The sequence below is a fragment of the Ictalurus punctatus genome, chromosome 14 (genome assembly GCF_001660625.3).
Source record: "Ictalurus punctatus breed USDA103 chromosome 14, Coco_2.0, whole genome shotgun sequence".
NCBI lineage: Eukaryota > Metazoa > Chordata > Actinopteri > Siluriformes > Ictaluridae > Ictalurus > Ictalurus punctatus.
This window is the reverse complement of record NC_030429.2, coordinates 1,262,501-1,281,384: the sequence shown is the minus strand read 5'-3', so window position 1 is coordinate 1,281,384 and position 18,884 is coordinate 1,262,501. Positions and strand designations below refer to the sequence as shown.

General features: G+C 45.3%; 1 protein-coding gene across 2 annotated transcripts in view; it reads right to left on the bottom strand.

Moving 5' to 3' along the window:
* bltp3b (bridge-like lipid transfer protein family member 3B) overlaps positions 1 to 18,884 on the bottom strand; it is a 41,832-nt gene that overhangs the window by 18,890 nt on the left and 4,058 nt on the right. For both annotated transcript variants that reach the window (XM_053685663.1, XM_053685662.1), the window contains exons 2-10: positions 15,232 to 15,394; positions 5,913 to 5,951; positions 5,566 to 5,657; positions 5,214 to 5,403; positions 4,990 to 5,130; positions 4,435 to 4,605; positions 4,150 to 4,330; positions 3,962 to 4,045; positions 3,387 to 3,533 (exon numbers count right to left, since the gene is read on the bottom strand). In XM_053685663.1, the coding sequence (XP_053541638.1) occupies positions 3,387 to 3,533; positions 3,962 to 4,045; positions 4,150 to 4,330; positions 4,435 to 4,605; positions 4,990 to 5,130; positions 5,214 to 5,403; positions 5,566 to 5,657; positions 5,913 to 5,951; positions 15,232 to 15,394 (1,208 nt within the window). The remainder of the gene's footprint in view (positions 1 to 3,386; positions 3,534 to 3,961; positions 4,046 to 4,149; positions 4,331 to 4,434; positions 4,606 to 4,989; positions 5,131 to 5,213; positions 5,404 to 5,565; positions 5,658 to 5,912; positions 5,952 to 15,231; positions 15,395 to 18,884) is intronic.

The following is an 18,884-nucleotide window of genomic DNA, read 5'->3' as shown; positions in this document are numbered from 1 at the left end:
CCAGTCTGAGCCCCAGGACTGAGCCCGCCTTCTACTACCACCTTCTTCCGAAAGAATAATTTCAGATTTTCCAGAAAAAAAAGCTAATTCGAGCACTTTTAAGCACTTCAAGGACCTGTGCGAACTCCGTTTAAAGGGGCCATGAAGATTAATACAGTATTTCATAAGGTCAAAAAACACAAACAACCTTAAAGATTTTACACTGAAACACTGATTTCCCACAAAATCACTGGGATGGACATATTAGCAAATGCTGCTCAGTGTGTACTGTAGACGTGTGTCCAGGTCATAATCCCGTCATAATCCCAGCAAGTTCCTGGCTACCTCACAAGGCACCCAGTTTCATCTGGTAAATATAGGCTTAGCCAGCATGCAACATGGTGAGTACACCTGTCCAAAAAGTGGACTGAGCCTTTACTTTCTGGATTTCTGATCTGGGGTTCTCAGCAGAAAACTCAACCAGGTGAAGTGCTATTGGCAGATCCTCCTTACAGTCTGGGCTCGGTGCAAAAAGGGCTTTGGTAACCCCGGTTGATGGTACCAAGTCCTGCTGTTCAGGCTCGTAATAATCATAACGATTCATCCCAGCACTCTTCTTCACAAAATGCTCAAAACGAATATCCTTTCAACACACTCCGTACCGTTTTCCTCGAATGTTCTACACCTCTGTACTGTAATGATTTGGAGTCCCTTGCTACCCTTATGAGACAAGCGTTCATGAGCGTGCAGCTCATGCTGCAATGCGTTTCATTTCCGAACACGTCAGCGGCAGGGCCGACAACAACGAGAGATCGTGAGAGATGCCATCCATCGCGTGTCTTCAAAGTCATTTCAGAGAGTTTTTCCTTCACACCATCTCTGTCTTGCTCACTAAAGATCCATCATATCTTATATATTATAATATCTTTCGGATTAATCTATATCACGATTTCTATAAAGCTACTTTTTGGCAATGTCTATTATTAAATGTGCTTTACAAATTCATTTGAATTGATCCGAATTAACGACAAGAATAACTATTAAACGACATGAAATCAAGTGCATGAGTACATACTGGATCCTCATTGGTGGATTATTACCAGCTACTCAAAAACAGCCCTTCCATAAACAAACCACTGGCAGGAACACCATGCAGGTCTAGTGGGCGTCGAATAAACGTGTCCCGGTGTATCATTTATCAGCCACGCGAACGCATACTTTTCTGCATACGCTGTGTATATACACGTTTCATCAAGTTGTTCTTGTTCATGAGGATGTGCATACACTGTGACCATGTGTCAGACCAGAAGCCCCGTGTGGCAGTAAAGTACAAACTGATTATGAGTAATGCTGACTATGATGCACAGTGTAGAATAATTGTACAGTCCCTTCCAGAACGGTCGGGAAGGCAAGGCCAATTCATTTGTTCGTGCTGTACACCAAAGACATGTGGGTTCGAGATGAAAGGATGGATATGAGACGAGAGTTTAGGATGTCAGATTTTACTTCCTGGTATTTACATCTAGACGTGTTCAACAGCATAAGCCATAGAACATTAAACGTTCTGCTTGACTATAAATTGAGTGGTCAATTTATACAAACGTATAGGCACAGATCAATCTTAAAGTTCATGAAAGTAAATAACACTTAATATTTGGTCGCGTATCCCTTGCTTTGAAATAACTGCATCAAACCTGCGACTCACTGACGTCACCAAACTGTTGGTTTCTTCTTTTGTGGAGCTTTTCCAGGATTTTCCCGCAGATTCTTTCAGTTATTGTTTGTTTCGGGGGGTTTCTCCCTTCAGTCTCCTCTTCAGGAGGTGAGATGCTGCTCAGTCGGGTTTGTGAAGGTCTGGTGATTGACTGGTCCAGTCTAGAACCTTCCACTTTCCCCCCTGATGAAGTCCTGTGTTGAGGTGGAAGTGTGATTTGGATCGTTGTCTTGCTGCATGATGAAGTTCCTCCTGATTAATTCGGACGCGTTTCTCTGTAAACTGTCGACAAAATGTTCCTGTAAGCTTCTGAATTCATTCTGCTGCTCCATCATGAGTTCATCACTAATAAAGACTAGTGAGAATGTTCCAGAAGCAGCCGTGACACTACCTCCACCATGTTTCACAGATCAGCTTGTACGTTCTGCATCATGAGCAGATCCTTTCCTTCTCCACACTTTGGCCGTTCCGTCACTTTGGTAGCGGATAAACTCGGTTCTGTATTTCTTTGTGAATTCCAGTCTGGTTTTCGGATTCTTACTGCTGATGAGAGGCTTGCATCTTGTTGTTTGGCCTCGATATTTCTGCTCTCGACGTCTTCTTCGAACGGTGGATTGTGAAACCTTCACCCCTGCCCTGTGGAGGTTGTTGGTGAGGTCACGGACTGATGTTTTTGGGTTTTTCTTCACAGCTCTCACAATGGTTCTGTCATCAGCTGCTGTTGTTTTCCTTGACCAACCTGTTCCACGTCCGGTTGTTCGTACACCAGTGGTTTCTTTCTTTTTCAGGACATTCCAAATGGTCATACTGGTTATACCCAATGTCTGTGCAATCATCATGTCTTCATGTTGGTTTATCCTTTTTAACAACAAATGCAGTCTTCACAGGTGAAACTGAAGTCTCAAACCAAGAGTACATGTTCGGAGCTATTTATTGCTTAAACAAATCACTAACAAGACAGACCTGGGTAACAAGAAACACCTGTCAGTCACAAGTTCCAATATTTTTGCTCACCTACAAATTGGGTGGTCTGATACACAATGTGATATCTATATATAAATACCAGGAAATAAACGCTGGAATTCTAAACTCGTCTCATATTCATCATTTGATCTCAAACCCAAATGTCATCACTCTACAGCAAAAATAATAACAAAAAAAAGGAATTGGCCTTGCCGTTCCAATAGTTTCTGAGGGGACTGTAAACCAAAATCATACGAAATACAGATCTAAAGAGTGATTATAATAATGTCGTGCGTGAAGGTTTAGCTCACGCAGCTTTGTCTTTAAAGACCGCAGGAAACTTTTTTCCGAGAGTGATGAGTGGCTCATCAGTCACTGTCGCTTGACCAGCGCAGTTCTAGTTGATCTCGGTCAGAAAACGTTTGAACAGAAGACATCTTGTCTAGGGTTTTGGGTTGTTTCTTTATGTAAACGTACGAGGCTGTGAGCAGAGCATTTTATAACGTCTGGACTTGATCAACGTTCCATAGAGCTGTTTGTACACACGTGTGATGAATGCCAATTTCCTTCTGCACAATGGTGGCTTGTTCTGAGCACACTTTGATAAACGAGATCCACGGTCTCAATGATGAACCGACGGGTGAAAAAGGATGACACGAATTTAACTTAGCAGCGACCTCGAAAGCAGTTTTTAAAATCAACAGCCAATCAGAGAGACAGGAAATCTCACCATGTTGAGGGGAGCACTGCGATTGTCCGCTGATGACATTTTTCAGCATTTCCATGTTAGATCTATATTCTTCCAACAGTGAATGAACCCAGCCTTCACGGGTCTTTGTGGCGTCACTGTAGTGCATCCAGTGCTGACAGGTCTCGCCTACGGAAAGAAAAATTCATCAGTCAATCAGAGCGACTTCTTACTGGTGAATCCTCAGTTAGGATACTGTTGTAAAAATATTTTTTAACGCTAGACTTGTGTGATATCGATTTTCCCCAACTTCCATTGAAAAATTCTGCTAAACGATTTAATGGTCTAGACCTGAAGTGAGGCTGTAGAAATACACAGTTGTCATCAGATGATCAGATGGCAACATTTTCTTTGTTGAGAGAACCAGTAAAAAAAAATAAATAAAAATAAGAACCCCCCCCAAAAAAAAAAAAAAAAAAAAAAAAACAGTGTATTTAATCACTTTCTGTTTACTACGTGTCATTATTCAGAAACATGAGTGGATACTGTGGGAATGTAATATGGTGTAGGGATGATAATACCGTTACAACGCACAAGCCTGTTTCATACGTTTATACCTGCTCTGTGGAACGGATAGTAGTCTACGGTGATGGAACTGAACGAGAGCTGCATGGCCCCGCCTTGAATCCTCTTACCAATCCCTGAGAGAGAGAGAGAGAGAGAGAGAGAGAGATGCTATGACCTGCTAGACATTTGGAGGACAAAGTATTGGATGCATTTCGTTCGCTCTGCTGGTGTGCGGTACCTCTGTCCTTGGCGTGGATGTCGTCACAGATGTGCAAGTCGAGGTGTGTAATCTGCAGGTGGTGGGAGGTTTCACACACATTGAAGGCATTGAAGAGTTGAGCCATAGAGGCACTTGGGTCCGTTGCGGCTGAGGCCTGCTGTGTGTGTACCTGCTGTGCAGAGATGGGGGCTGTGGTTGCCTAACACACACACACACACACACACGGTAACTTTCTTACAGAAGATATTTTCTATTAGCACTGCAAGTGCAAGGAGAGAAGACGAACACAAGGACAACACGTACCTGAGAAGAGTCAGGAGCCATGCTCTTCCTCTGCAGTGCTGACTTCTCCATGGCCTCGCTCAGAGACTTGGCGTACTGCACCATGGCTTTGAGCTGCGAATCCGTCAGCACCCACAGCAGGTCGTCCAAGATCAGGATCAGTTTAGACGCCACAACGTGGCAGTCCTTCATCTGATCAGAAAACACAGCAAGGAATGCGTGCTAGACAGAACGCAGGGTATATTGAAGCAGACACCGCTTTATGTGTGATTTGCTGGGAAATAAAGCAGAGATCCCTGGACAAAAAATACATTTGTTGCATGTAGCCTACAACTGTTGAAGCCTGGCAACCTTTTGCATTGCACATCCTGGACTTTATACAACATGTACGCGAAAGCATGAACACCCCCAGTAACCCACTGCTGTCTTTTTAACTGAAGCTCTTGACCTGTATCCACATGATTTTATCACGTTGCGCACTGCCACATGATTGGCTGATTAGATAACCTCATGAACGCACAGGTGTTCCTAATAAAGTGGACAGTGAGTGTAAAATAACAGGGAGAAAGCTCTTACCCTCCTCTTAAGCGTGACTCTGATCTTAGACTGATTGGTGATGAGACGGATAGGGGCGCTGAGCACCTCGTGTTCGGAGCTCTGGATGGCATCAGCCTCAATGCGGATCATCTGCCAGCTAACCTCCTTAAAGGTCAGGATCTACACCACAACACACACTGAATCTGAGTACACACACACACCTCCATGCACTCCCATGTGTTTATATTTGAACGGGTGTACACCTCTCCACGGGCAGGGTCCTGGATGCGCGTGTAGCGCAGGTCGCCGGTCACCCAGCTGGTGTTTACGCTGTAGACCTGCAGCTGCGAGAGCTCGAACGATGCATTGAAGGCCTTGGCACTGATCCGGATAACGATGGAATTCACAGAAAGAGAAATGCCCTCAACTACCTTCTCGGCAAAACCATACTCACTGAAACAGAGGAAAGGAGCAAAAGATATATATATATATATATATATATATATATATAAATATACACACACACACACACACACACACACACACACACACACATAAGAAAATAAAAGCCAAAGATGAGGAACATCCTTCAGGTGTGAAGGAAGCAATACTGACCTTTGACCTGAGGCTGTTGCAATAGGAGAGGGTCCATTAGGTGGGCGTGGCTCATCACAGGTACTCATTTCCATCACAACTTTGTCCAGTGACTGAAAGACAGTTGAACCTATTAATTATTATTAATTAAAGACCTCACAAAATATCTCAAGCTTAGTGTATGTACTGTGTAAATAGGCCAGATACAAACTGCAGCTTTTATCTTTACTACAGAACTTTTAAAAGTGTGTCTTGTTTAAAAAAAATAATAAATAAATAAGAAGAATAAAACAAAATAAAAGAAGAAGAAGCGTTACTCTACAGAAAGGACACCAGGTATAGTAGGTGAAGTGAGTGGTAACACTTACCAGGGCTATAGGATGTGTTTTCAGCTTGGTCCATGGGATCTGGTTGAAAACACACACACACACACACACACACACACACACACACACACACACACACACACACTTACTTAATTTAACCATTTAAAATCAAACACAACAAACTAAGAAAACTTCTCATACAACTGTGGCTTTGCCTTCTGTGTGAAATCTCAGCACCAATCTACACCACATCTGGAGTCCAACATCAGCAGATGTTGATCGAGAGTCTGTTTGTGGAGTTCTTTTTCTTTCTACACCATGTTTCTTTTTTTAAATTTTTTTATAGGGTTTGTGTTGAATACCAAACAAACCTGGCTGAATCAGTACCTGGCAGAAAAAAATATAAGATGTGCACAGGCATTCATTCTGGTTTATTCTTAGGATTAAGAAGATAAGAACATCATCTTTAAACACACACTCTGTGTGTTTTAACACAGCTAACAAGCTGGTGTGTTTGGGAATGTAACCACACCAAACTGGTCCAGCACCTTTGCTGTAGGAGGGGAAAAAACCTGCTCATGATTCAGGGCTTAATACCACAGCTACACACTAACTGGGCCTTAATACCACGCCAAACCCTGGTGTGACTCACTGCGTCAGTGTGTGTGTGTGTGTGTGTGTGTGTGTGTGTGTGTGTGTGTGTGTGTGTGTGTGTGTGTGTGTGTACACACTACACTTATTATCCCTTCACAATATTCTTGCTATCTGAGTAACGTTACAGCTGTTTGGTGGCTTTGTTTAAGCAATGCTCATACAGACGAGTGACAAGATGACTGAAAACACAGAATTTTAGAGGACTTCATATTTGACTTGAGTTTTTGCTAAAATGTGTCCTCTGAAAGGAAATCACCTTAACAACAGAAGAGACAGACACCAGGCACACACCTACACACACCCGCCCACACACACCCACACTGTTGAAGATTTATTATACAATGAAACAGAAAAAGATAGAAGTGGAAAAGAAAAAAAGAATGAAAGAATAAGGAAAAATAGGAAAGGAATAAAATGCTACATCAGTTTTGAGTACTGCACACAGCCAGTATAATTCAGTGCTGATATGAGGGACGATTTAAGGATGATACAGTGCTGACATGAAGACGATACGGTTGCTGATATGGGCTGGAAATAGGGCTGATAAAGTGCTGATACTGTGTCTGTGAAACTGTGTTATACACTGCGCTGACACCGTGCTAATATGGGGCATTATACATTGTGCTGACACAGCTGACACCATGTTAATATAGGGATATATACACTGTGCTGACACCGTGTTGATATGGGGCTCTACACACTGTGCTGACACTGTGCTGATATGGGGCTATATACACCCTGCTGACACTGTGTTGATATGGGGTTATATACACTGCGCTGACATTGTTAATATGGGGCTATATACACTGTGCTGACACAGTGTTGATCGTGTAGATATGGGGCTATATATAGTGTGCCGACACTCTGTTGACATGGGGCTATATACACTGTGCTGACACCGTGCTGATATGAGGCTCTATACACTGTGCTGACACTGTGCTGATATGGGGCTCTATACACTGTGCTGACACTGTGCTGATATGGGGCTCTATACACTGTGCTGACACCGTGCTGATAAGGGGCTATATACACCCTGCTGACACTGTGCTGATAAGGGGCTATATATAGTGTGCCGACACCATGTTGATATGGGGCTCTATACACTGTGCTGACACCGTGTTGATATGGGGCTCTATACACCCTGCTGACACTGTGCTGATATAGAGCTATATACTGTGCTGACACTGTTGATATGGGGCTATATACACTGTGCTGACACCGTGTTGATCGTGTTGATATGGGGCTATATATAGTGTGCCGACACTGTGTTGATATGGGGTCATATACACTGTGCTGACACTGTGCTGATTTGGGGCTATATATAGTATGCAGACACCATGTTGATATGGGGCTCTATACACTGTGCTGACACCGTGCTGATATGGGGCTATATATACTGTGCTGACACTGTGTTGATATGGGGCTCTATACACTGTGCTGACACCATGTTGATATGGGGCTCTATACACTGTGATGATATGGGGCTCTATACACTGTGCTGACACCGTGTTGATATGGGGCTATATACACTGTGTTGATATGGGGCTCTATACACTGTGCTGATATGGGAATCTATACACTGTGCTGACACTGTGCTGATATGGGGCTCTATACACTGTGCTGATATGGGGCTATATACACTGTGCTGACACCGTGCTGATATGGGGCTCTATACACTGTGCTGACACTATGTTGATATGGGGCTCTATACACTGTGCTGACAGCATGCTGATATGGGGTTATATACACTGTGTTGACACTGTGCTGATATAGGGCTATATACACTGTGTTGATATGGGGCTCTATACACTGTGCTGACACTGTGTTGATATGGGGCTCTATACACTGTGCTGACACCGTGCTGATATGGGGCTATATACACTGTGTTGATATGGGGCTCTATACACTGTGCTGACACTGTGCTGATATGGGGCTATATACACTGTGTTGATATGGGGCTCTATACACTGTGCTGACACCGTGTTGATATGGGGCTATATACACTGTGTTGATATGGGGCTCTATACGCTGTGCGGACACGGTGATGATATGGGGTCATATAAACTGTGCTGACACTGTGCTGATATGGGGCTCTATATACTGTGCTGACACTGTGTTGATATGGGGCTCTATACACTGTGCTGACACCGTGCTGACACCGTGCTGATACGGGGCTATATACACTGTGCTGATATGGGGTTCTATACACTGTGCTGACACCGTGCTGATACGGGGCTATATACACTGTGTTGATATGGGGCTATATACACTGTGCTGACACCGTGTTGATATGGGGCTCTATACACTGTGTTGATATGGGGCTATATACACTGTGCTGATATGGGGCTCTATACACTGTGCTGACACTGTGCTGATACGGGGCTCTATACACTGTGCTGACAGTGTGTTGATATGGGGCTCTATACACTGTGCTGACACCGTGCTGATATGGGGCTATATACACTGTGTTGACATGGGTCTCTATACACTGTGCTGACATCATGTTGATATGGGGCTATATACACTGTGCTGACATGGGGCTCTATACACTGTGCTGACACTGTGTTGATATGGGGCTCTATACACTGTGCTGACACCGTGCTGATATGGGGCTATATACACTGTGCTGATATGGGGCTCTATACACTGTGCTGACACTGTGCTGATATGGGGCTCTATACACTGTGCTGATATGGGGCTCTATACACTGTGCTGACACTGTGCTGATATGGGGCTCTATACACTGTGCTGACACTGTGCTGATATGGGGCTCTATACACTGTGCTGACACTGTGCTTATATGGGGCTCTATACACTGTGCTGACACTGTGCTGATATGGGGCTCTATACACTGTGCTGACACTGTGCTGATATGGGGCTCTATACACTGTGCTGACACCATGTTGATATGGGGCTCTATACACTGTGCTGACACCATGTTGATATGGGGCTATATACACTGTGCTGACACCATGTTGATATGGGGCTCTATACACTGTGCTGATATGGGGCTCTATACACTGTGCTGACACACTGCTGATATGGGGCTCTATACACTGTGCTGACACTGTGTTGATATGGGGCTCTATACACTGTGCTGACACCGTGTTGATACGGGGCCCTATACACTGTGCTGACACCGTGTTGATACGGGGCCCTATACACTGTGCTGACACTGTGCTGATATGGGGCTCTATACACTGTACTGACACTGTGCTGATATGGGGCTCTATACACTGTGCTGATATGGGGCTCTATACACTGTGCTGACACTGTGCTGATATGGGGCTATATATAGTGTGCCGACACCATGTTGATATGGGGCTCTATACACTGTGCTGACACTGTGTTGATATGGGGTTCTATACACTGTGCTGACACCGTGCTGACACAGGGCTATATACACTGTGTTGATATGGGGCTATATACACTGTGCTGACACCGTGTTGATATGGGGCTCTATACACTGTGTTGATATGGGGCTATATACACTGTGCTGACACGGTGATGATATGGGGCTCTATACACTGTGCTGACACTGTGCTGATATGGGGCTATATATAGTGTGCCGACACCATGTTGATATGGGGCTCTAAACACCATGCTTACACTGTGTTGATATGGGGCTCTATACACTGTGTTGATATGGGGCTCTATACACTGTGCTGACACCGTGCTGATATGGGGCTCTATACACTGTGTTGATATGGGGCTCTATACACTGTGCTGACACCGTGCTGATATGGGGCTATATACACTGTGTTGACATGGGTCTCTATACACTGTGCTGACATCATGTTGATATGGGGCTATATACACTGTGCTGACATGGGGCTCTATACACTGTGCTGACACTGTGTTGATATGGGGCTCTATACACTGTGCTGACACCGTGCTGATATGGGGCTATATACACTGTGCTGATATGGGGCTCTATACACTGTGCTGACACTGTGCTGATATGGGGCTCTATACACTGTGCTGATATGGGGCTCTATACACTGTGCTGACACTGTGCTGATATGGGGCTCTATACACTGTGCTGACACAGTGCTGATATGGGGCTCTATACACTGTGCTGACACTGTGCTTATATGGGGCTCTATACACTGTGCTGACACTGTGCTGATATGGGGCTCTATACACTGTGCTGACACTGTGCTGATATGGGGCTCTATACACTGTGCTGACACTGTGTTGATATGGGGCTATATACACTGTGCTGACACCGTGCTGATATGGGGCTATATACACTGTGCTGATATGGGGCTCTATACACTGTGCTGACACTGTGCTGATATGGGGCTCTATACACTGTGCTGACAGTGTGTTGATATGGGGCTCTATACACTGTGCTGACACTGTGCTGATATGGGGCTATATACACTGTGCTGACATGGGTCTCTATACACTGTTCTGACATCATGTTGATATGGGGCTATATACACCGTGCTGACACTGTGCTGATATGGGGCTCTATACACTGTGCTGACACCGTGCTGATATGGGCTCTATACACTGTGCTGACACCGTGCTGATATGGGGCTCTATACACTGTGTTGATATGGGGCTCTATACACTGTGCTGACACCGTGTTGATATGGGGCTATATACACTGTGCTGATATGGGGCTCTATACACTGTGCTGATATGGGGCTCTATACACTGTGCTGATATGGGGCTCTATACACTGTGCTGACACCGTGCTGACACCGTGCTGATACGGGGCTATATACACTGTGCTGATATGGGGTTCTATACACTGTGCTGACACCGTGCTGATACGGGGCTATATACACTGTGTTGATATGGGGCTATATACACTGTGCTGACACCGTGTTGATATGGGGCTCTATACACTGTGTTGATATGGGGCTATATACACTGTGCTGATATGGGGCTCTATACACTGTGCTGACACTGTGCTGATACGGGGCTCTATACACTGTGCTGACAGTGTGTTGATATGGGGCTCTATACACTGTGCTGACACCGTGCTGATATGGGGCTATATACACTGTGTTGACATGGGTCTCTATACACTGTGCTGACATCATGTTGATATGGGGCTATATACACTGTGCTGACATGGGGCTCTATACACTGTGCTGACACTGTGTTGATATGGGGCTCTATACACTGTGCTGACACCGTGCTGATATGGGGCTATATACACTGTGCTGATATGGGGCTCTATACACTGTGCTGACACTGTGCTGATATGGGGCTCTATACACTGTGCTGATATGGGGCTCTATACACTGTGCTGACACTGTGCTGATATGGGGCTCTATACACTGTGCTGACACTGTGCTGATATGGGGCTCTATACACTGTGCTGACACTGTGCTTATATGGGGCTCTATACACTGTGCTGACACTGTGCTGATATGGGGCTCTATACACTGTGCTGACACTGTGCTGATATGGGGCTCTATACACTGTGCTGACACCATGTTGATATGGGGCTCTATACACTGTGCTGACACCATGTTGATATGGGGCTATATACACTGTGCTGACACCATGTTGATATGGGGCTCTATACACTGTGCTGATATGGGGCTCTATACACTGTGCTGACACACTGCTGATATGGGGCTCTATACACTGTGCTGACACTGTGTTGATATGGGGCTCTATACACTGTGCTGACACCGTGTTGATACGGGGCCCTATACACTGTGCTGACACCGTGTTGATACGGGGCCCTATACACTGTGCTGACACTGTGCTGATATGGGGCTCTATACACTGTACTGACACTGTGCTGATATGGGGCTCTATACACTGTGCTGATATGGGGCTCTATACACTGTGCTGACACTGTGCTGATATGGGGCTATATATAGTGTGCCGACACCATGTTGATATGGGGCTCTATACACTGTGCTGACACTGTGTTGATATGGGGTTCTATACACTGTGCTGACACCGTGCTGACACAGGGCTATATACACTGTGTTGATATGGGGCTATATACACTGTGCTGACACCGTGTTGATATGGGGCTCTATACACTGTGTTGATATGGGGCTATATACACTGTGCTGACACGGTGATGATATGGGGCTCTATACACTGTGCTGACACTGTGCTGATATGGGGCTATATATAGTGTGCCGACACCATGTTGATATGGGGCTCTAAACACCATGCTTACACTGTGTTGATATGGGGCTCTATACACTGTGTTGATATGGGGCTCTATACACTGTGCTGACACCGTGCTGATATGGGGCTCTATACACTGTGTTGATATGGGGCTCTATACACTGTGCTGACACCGTGCTGATATGGGGCTATATACACTGTGTTGACATGGGTCTCTATACACTGTGCTGACATCATGTTGATATGGGGCTATATACACTGTGCTGACATGGGGCTCTATACACTGTGCTGACACTGTGTTGATATGGGGCTCTATACACTGTGCTGACACCGTGCTGATATGGGGCTATATACACTGTGCTGATATGGGGCTCTATACACTGTGCTGACACTGTGCTGATATGGGGCTCTATACACTGTGCTGATATGGGGCTCTATACACTGTGCTGACACTGTGCTGATATGGGGCTCTATACACTGTGCTGACACAGTGCTGATATGGGGCTCTATACACTGTGCTGACACTGTGCTTATATGGGGCTCTATACACTGTGCTGACACTGTGCTGATATGGGGCTCTATACACTGTGCTGACACTGTGTTGATATGGGGCTATATACACTGTGCTGACACCGTGCTGATATGGGGCTATATACACTGTGCTGATATGGGGCTCTATACACTGTGCTGACACTGTGCTGATATGGGGCTCTATACACTGTGCTGACAGTGTGTTGATATGGGGCTCTATACACTGTGCTGACACTGTGCTGATATGGGGCTATATACACTGTGCTGACATGGGTCTCTATACACTGTTCTGACATCATGTTGATATGGGGCTATATACACCGTGCTGACACTGTGCTGATATGGGGCTCTATACACTGTGCTGACACCGTGCTGATATGGGCTCTATACACTGTGCTGACACCGTGCTGATATGGGGCTCTATACACTGTGTTGATATGGGGCTCTATACACTGTGCTGACACCGTGTTGATATGGGGCTATATACACTGTGCTGATATGGGGCTCTATACACTGTGCTGATATGGGGCTCTATACACTGTGCTGATATGGGGCTCTATACACTGTGCTGACACTGTGCTGATATGGGGCTATATACACTGTGCTGACACCGTGTTGATATGGGGCTATATACACTGTGCTGATATGGGGCTATATACACTGTGCTGATATGGGGCTCTATACACTGTGCTGACACTGTGCTGATATGGGGCTATATACACTGTACTGATATGGGGCTATATACACTGTGCTGACACTGTGCTGATATGGGGCTCTATACACTGTGCTGACAGTGTGTTGATATGGGGCTCTATACACTGTGCTGACACCGTGCTGATATGGGGCTATATACACTGTGCTGACATGGGTCTCTATACACTGTTCTGACATCATGTTGATATGGGGCTATATACACCGTGCTGACACTGTGCTGATATGGGGCTCTATACACTGTGCTGATATGGGGCTATATACACTGTGCTGACACCGTGCTGATATGGGCTCTATACACTGTGCTGACACTGTGTTGAAATAGGGCTCTATACACTGTGCTGACACTGTGTTGAAATAGGGCTCTATACACTGTGCTGACACCGTGCTGATATGGGGCTCTATACACTGTGTTGATATGGGGCTCTATACACTGTGCTGATATGGGGCTCTATACACTGTGCTGATATGGGGCTCTATACACTGTGCTGATATGGGGCTCTATACACTGTGCTGATATGGGGCTCTATACACTGTGCTGACACTGTGTTGATATGGGGCTCTATACACTGTGCTGACACTGTGCTGATATGGGGATCTTATACACTGTGCTGACACTGTGTTGATATGGGGCTCTATACACTGTGCTGACACCGTGCTGATATGGGGCTATATACACTGTGTTGATATGGGGCTCTATACACTGTGCTGACACTGTGTTGATATGGGGCTCTATACACTGTGCTGACACTGTGCTGATATGGGGATCTTATATGGGACACGGTGTTGATATGGGGTCATATACACTGTGCTGACACTGTGCTGATATGGGGCTATATACACTGTGCTGACACCGTGCTGATATGGGGCTATATACACTGTGCTGATACAGTGTATATAGGTTGATACAGTGTATACACGGTGTTGATATGGGGTCATATACACTGTGCTGACACCGTGTTGATATGGGGCTATATACACTGTGCGGACACTGTGTTGATATGGGGCTCTATACACTGTGCTGACACCGTGCTGATATGGGGCTCTATACACTGTGCGGACACTGTGTTGATATGGGGCTCTATACACTGTGTTGATATGGGGCTCTATACACTGTGCTTACACCGTGTTGATATGGGGCTCTATACACTGTGCTTACACCGTGTTGATATGGGGCTATATACACTGTGCTGACACCGTGCTGATATGGGTCTCAATACACTGTGCTGACACTGTGTTGATATGGGGCTATATACACCGTGCTGACACCGTGCTGACACGGGGCTATAGGCCGTGCCGATATGAGGCCGACATGGGGCGATACAGTAAGTGCAGTGGAGCTACTTCTCACCCGGATCGTGGCCTTGTTGCAGAAGACCTTGTTGATGGCCAGCCACGTGGGCAGATCCAGCATGTTCTGCAGCACCTCCTCATCCAGCTCCAGATTGGTCAGCTGACCCTCCCCCTTCAACGTGCTCAGGTTGATCTTATCTGGGGATAGGTTCTTAGCAAACCTAGAGAGAGAGAGAGAGAGAGAGAGAGAGAGAGAGAGAGAGAGAGAGAGAGAGAGAGAGAGAGAGACACCACGGTGACGAACTTACACAGAGATGAAATGTTCACACTACTACAACTGCAATAATAATAATAATAATAATAATAATAATAATAATAATAATAATAATAATAATACACTTCTGTACAAGAAGCAGATGAGTGTGTAAGGAATGCAGTTGTGAATTATTTACAAGCTGTAAGAAAAGGGATGAAGAGTTAAGTCCATGTCCTTGAGTCATAGCTACTGTAGAGCTTGCAGCTTAAAACCTAGCGTGGAGTATGATTATGACAGAACCACTAACACCCGTTATAACCCCATATCATTTTGTTAGCAGTAAACACAAGCATGAAAACATGCGTACTACCACTGCTGATAAACATACAATGCTTCATTTTAAAAGAAGAAGAAAATGAAGCGGAAGCTGTTTGCTGGTGTCACAACCTCACACAGGTGGTCTTTGGTGTTTGGACTTTGGAGTGTTGCATGTAAGGCCAAAGCTACCACTGCTGCAATCACTGGAGTTATAGGCGGAGACATTTAAAATGGACTGTAGAGGTAGAGGGGATAGAAAAATGTAAATAAAACATTTGGGTTTTAAAAGAACAGTTCCATCCCAACAGGACAAAACCGGACAAAAGAAATAAAGGATAGATTACAGCTTCAGGTGTGTAACCAGCTAATTAACATGCAAGAACCATTATGAAATGTGCTTTCCTGTGCAGCCAGTATGACAGAATTTCCTTTAATCGTAGGATCTTCATCGTATAAACTGACACGGAGAACACCGTGTCCCCGTCACAGAATTCTGCCGTGATCTCGTCGGGATCGCCTCGTACGGTGACTGATCGCAAAAAGGCCGAACACGTGACACTCTTAAACGATGCGCTTGGAGATGTTTATAGTGTAAATTCCACAGAAGTTGCTCTGCTCAGCACGGCGGACGAGATAAGCATCCTGCTCCACAGCTGCAGCTTCCTCTCACACACGTACAAGTGTGCACGACGTGTTCCTACACCACAGGCCACGTCGGCGTTTCATCTCAAACTCAGGGCACATTCACAAATCCGTCAAATAAAACAGCCTGTACAGTTCTTTAGTCTGAGCGTTCACAGAACACACACACACACACACACACACACACACACACACACCTGCCACAAGGAGGTAGCACAAGGTGACCAAGTAATCCTGCTTCAGAAGGATTGTCGGTCATTACAGGTAGACTCTAGGGCAGGTGCCAAAAATTCTATTCATCTGAAGGGATCATTTGCTGTTGTTTTTTTTAGTACGGTGGGAGCTATTACTTTTTGTGTTTGAGATACTATACATGAAAGTGTGCCTGCGTTATCGTTTTAATATAATGGTTCATTTTCAGGAAGGGTGCCGATAATTCTGGAGGGAACATCCGTAAATGACAGTCACATGCTTCAGATAAAGCTGTCTGGTTAGAGAGAGAGAGAGAGAGAGAGAGAGAGAGAGAGAGAGAGAGAGAGAGAGAGAGAGAGAGAGAGAGATCGCACTGATAACAGGAAAAAACAATTAAAATAGTAAAAATGGCGGATCGGACGTCAGAGAGAAACCATGCTGGATATCGGATCCTAGAACAAACGGCACTGGAATTGGATTCGGAAAAGAAACGTATTTTTTAATCAAAGTTATACTTTATGGTTATTATATTTACAGTACAAGTGACTGAAGGAATTCACAGTCGAACTCTTTCACACAGAGTTTAAAAAACAACAACATTTCGAACCTTTCCTAAAGCGATTAAAGACGAGAATACGGGATGAGTATCGCGAGCAGAAGATCCTCAAGGTATCAGATCAGAAATGAAAACGTGTCATCTCTAGCTTCAGTAACAGTTTCAGAGCTGGATTATATTATTAGTAACTGTAGTGACTTGTCGTGCACGACTTCCTGTCAGTGAAGGCCTCTCTCTCTCTCTCTCTCTCTCTCTCTCTCTCGATCGTCTTTGTTTCTGCACAGACACTGTAGAAGCCTCCAGGTCTCCAGTGTAAATTATTGATCATGTGTTGTTCAGAGCCAGTCTTTACACAGCGTGTGTGTGGGAACATACTGTAACACAGAGGCCATGCCGAGACGCGCACACACACACACACACACACACACACACACACTCACACACTCACACACACACACACTCACACACAGTTCAGAGGGTATGAGGAAGCAGGATCGAAACCGTCCTCGAGATGTTCGGTCAGTTAAATATTCCTTCTAATACAGCGTCATTCTCACACGTCCACATGACCGGTCAGACGGCTATTGTCCCGGCACCACGCCAGTCAGGCGTGACGCATTCATTCGATTCGTATCCAAGTTTCCTCTCTCGCCGTCTCACAATGGCGTGTATTTTTTTATAAGCTCTGCTGAATACAGAAGTTCGGGCCACCAAAACATTAAAAAAAAAAAGAAAAAAAGACCCCATTTACATGGCGTCATTTCGTGCGACCTGTATCCGCACTGTGTCCTGATAAGATTTTAACCACACGCGTGTACACGTGTCTCCGGTCGGACAGGACGAAATCTGATCGCTGTACGGCGAGTTAGAACGAAAAGGAGCTCCTTACATTTACAGGGACTCTGATGGCCAATATGATGTTCAATTTTCCTGCACGGACTCCACAGGAGAACAGAACGACTGACAGAAATACCCGACGCCTGCTCAGACAGGCGCATCTCAAAAAACTGGAAGATTGTTGAATAGCTCCCCCCCTTCATTTCATTCAGAAAGTGTGACTCAGATTTTCTAGATTCATGACATAAAGTGAAATAATCCGAGTCTTTGTTTCGTTTTAATCTCGATGATTACGGGTTACAGCTCACGGACATCAAGCGGACATTATCTCAAAATATTCGAATGAAGAATTTATAATACAGAAATGTGGACCTTGTGAACAGTGTGTTCATTTATGCGCTGATACTCGGTCGGGGTTTTAATCCTTGTGCAGGAATGACTGCATCAGTGCGGCGTGGCGTGGAGGCGATCAGCCTGTGGCGCTGCTGAGGTGTTCTGGAGGTCCAGGTCGCTTTGATAGCGGCGTTCAGCTCGTCTGTATTGTCGGGTCTGGTGTCTCTCGTAGACTCTCTATGGGGTTCGGGTCAGGCGAGTCGGCTGGACGATCGAGCACGGTAACACCAAGATCACAAACCAGTTACTAGAAGTTTTGGCGCTGTGGGCAGGTGCAGAGTCCTGCTGGAGAAGGAAATCAGCACCTCCATAAAGCTCGTCAGCAGACGGAAGCATGAAGTGCTCTAAAATCTCCTGGTAGACGCTGCATCGACTCTCGACTCGAGTCACACTCGCGTCTAAAACGTTCCAGAAGCACGTGGTGTGCTGTGCTGCGCTGGAGGTGACATAACCAGAAGTTAAATTTGGAGGGATGAGGAAATATAAAAAATAAAATCATGATTGTTTTCTCATCTGT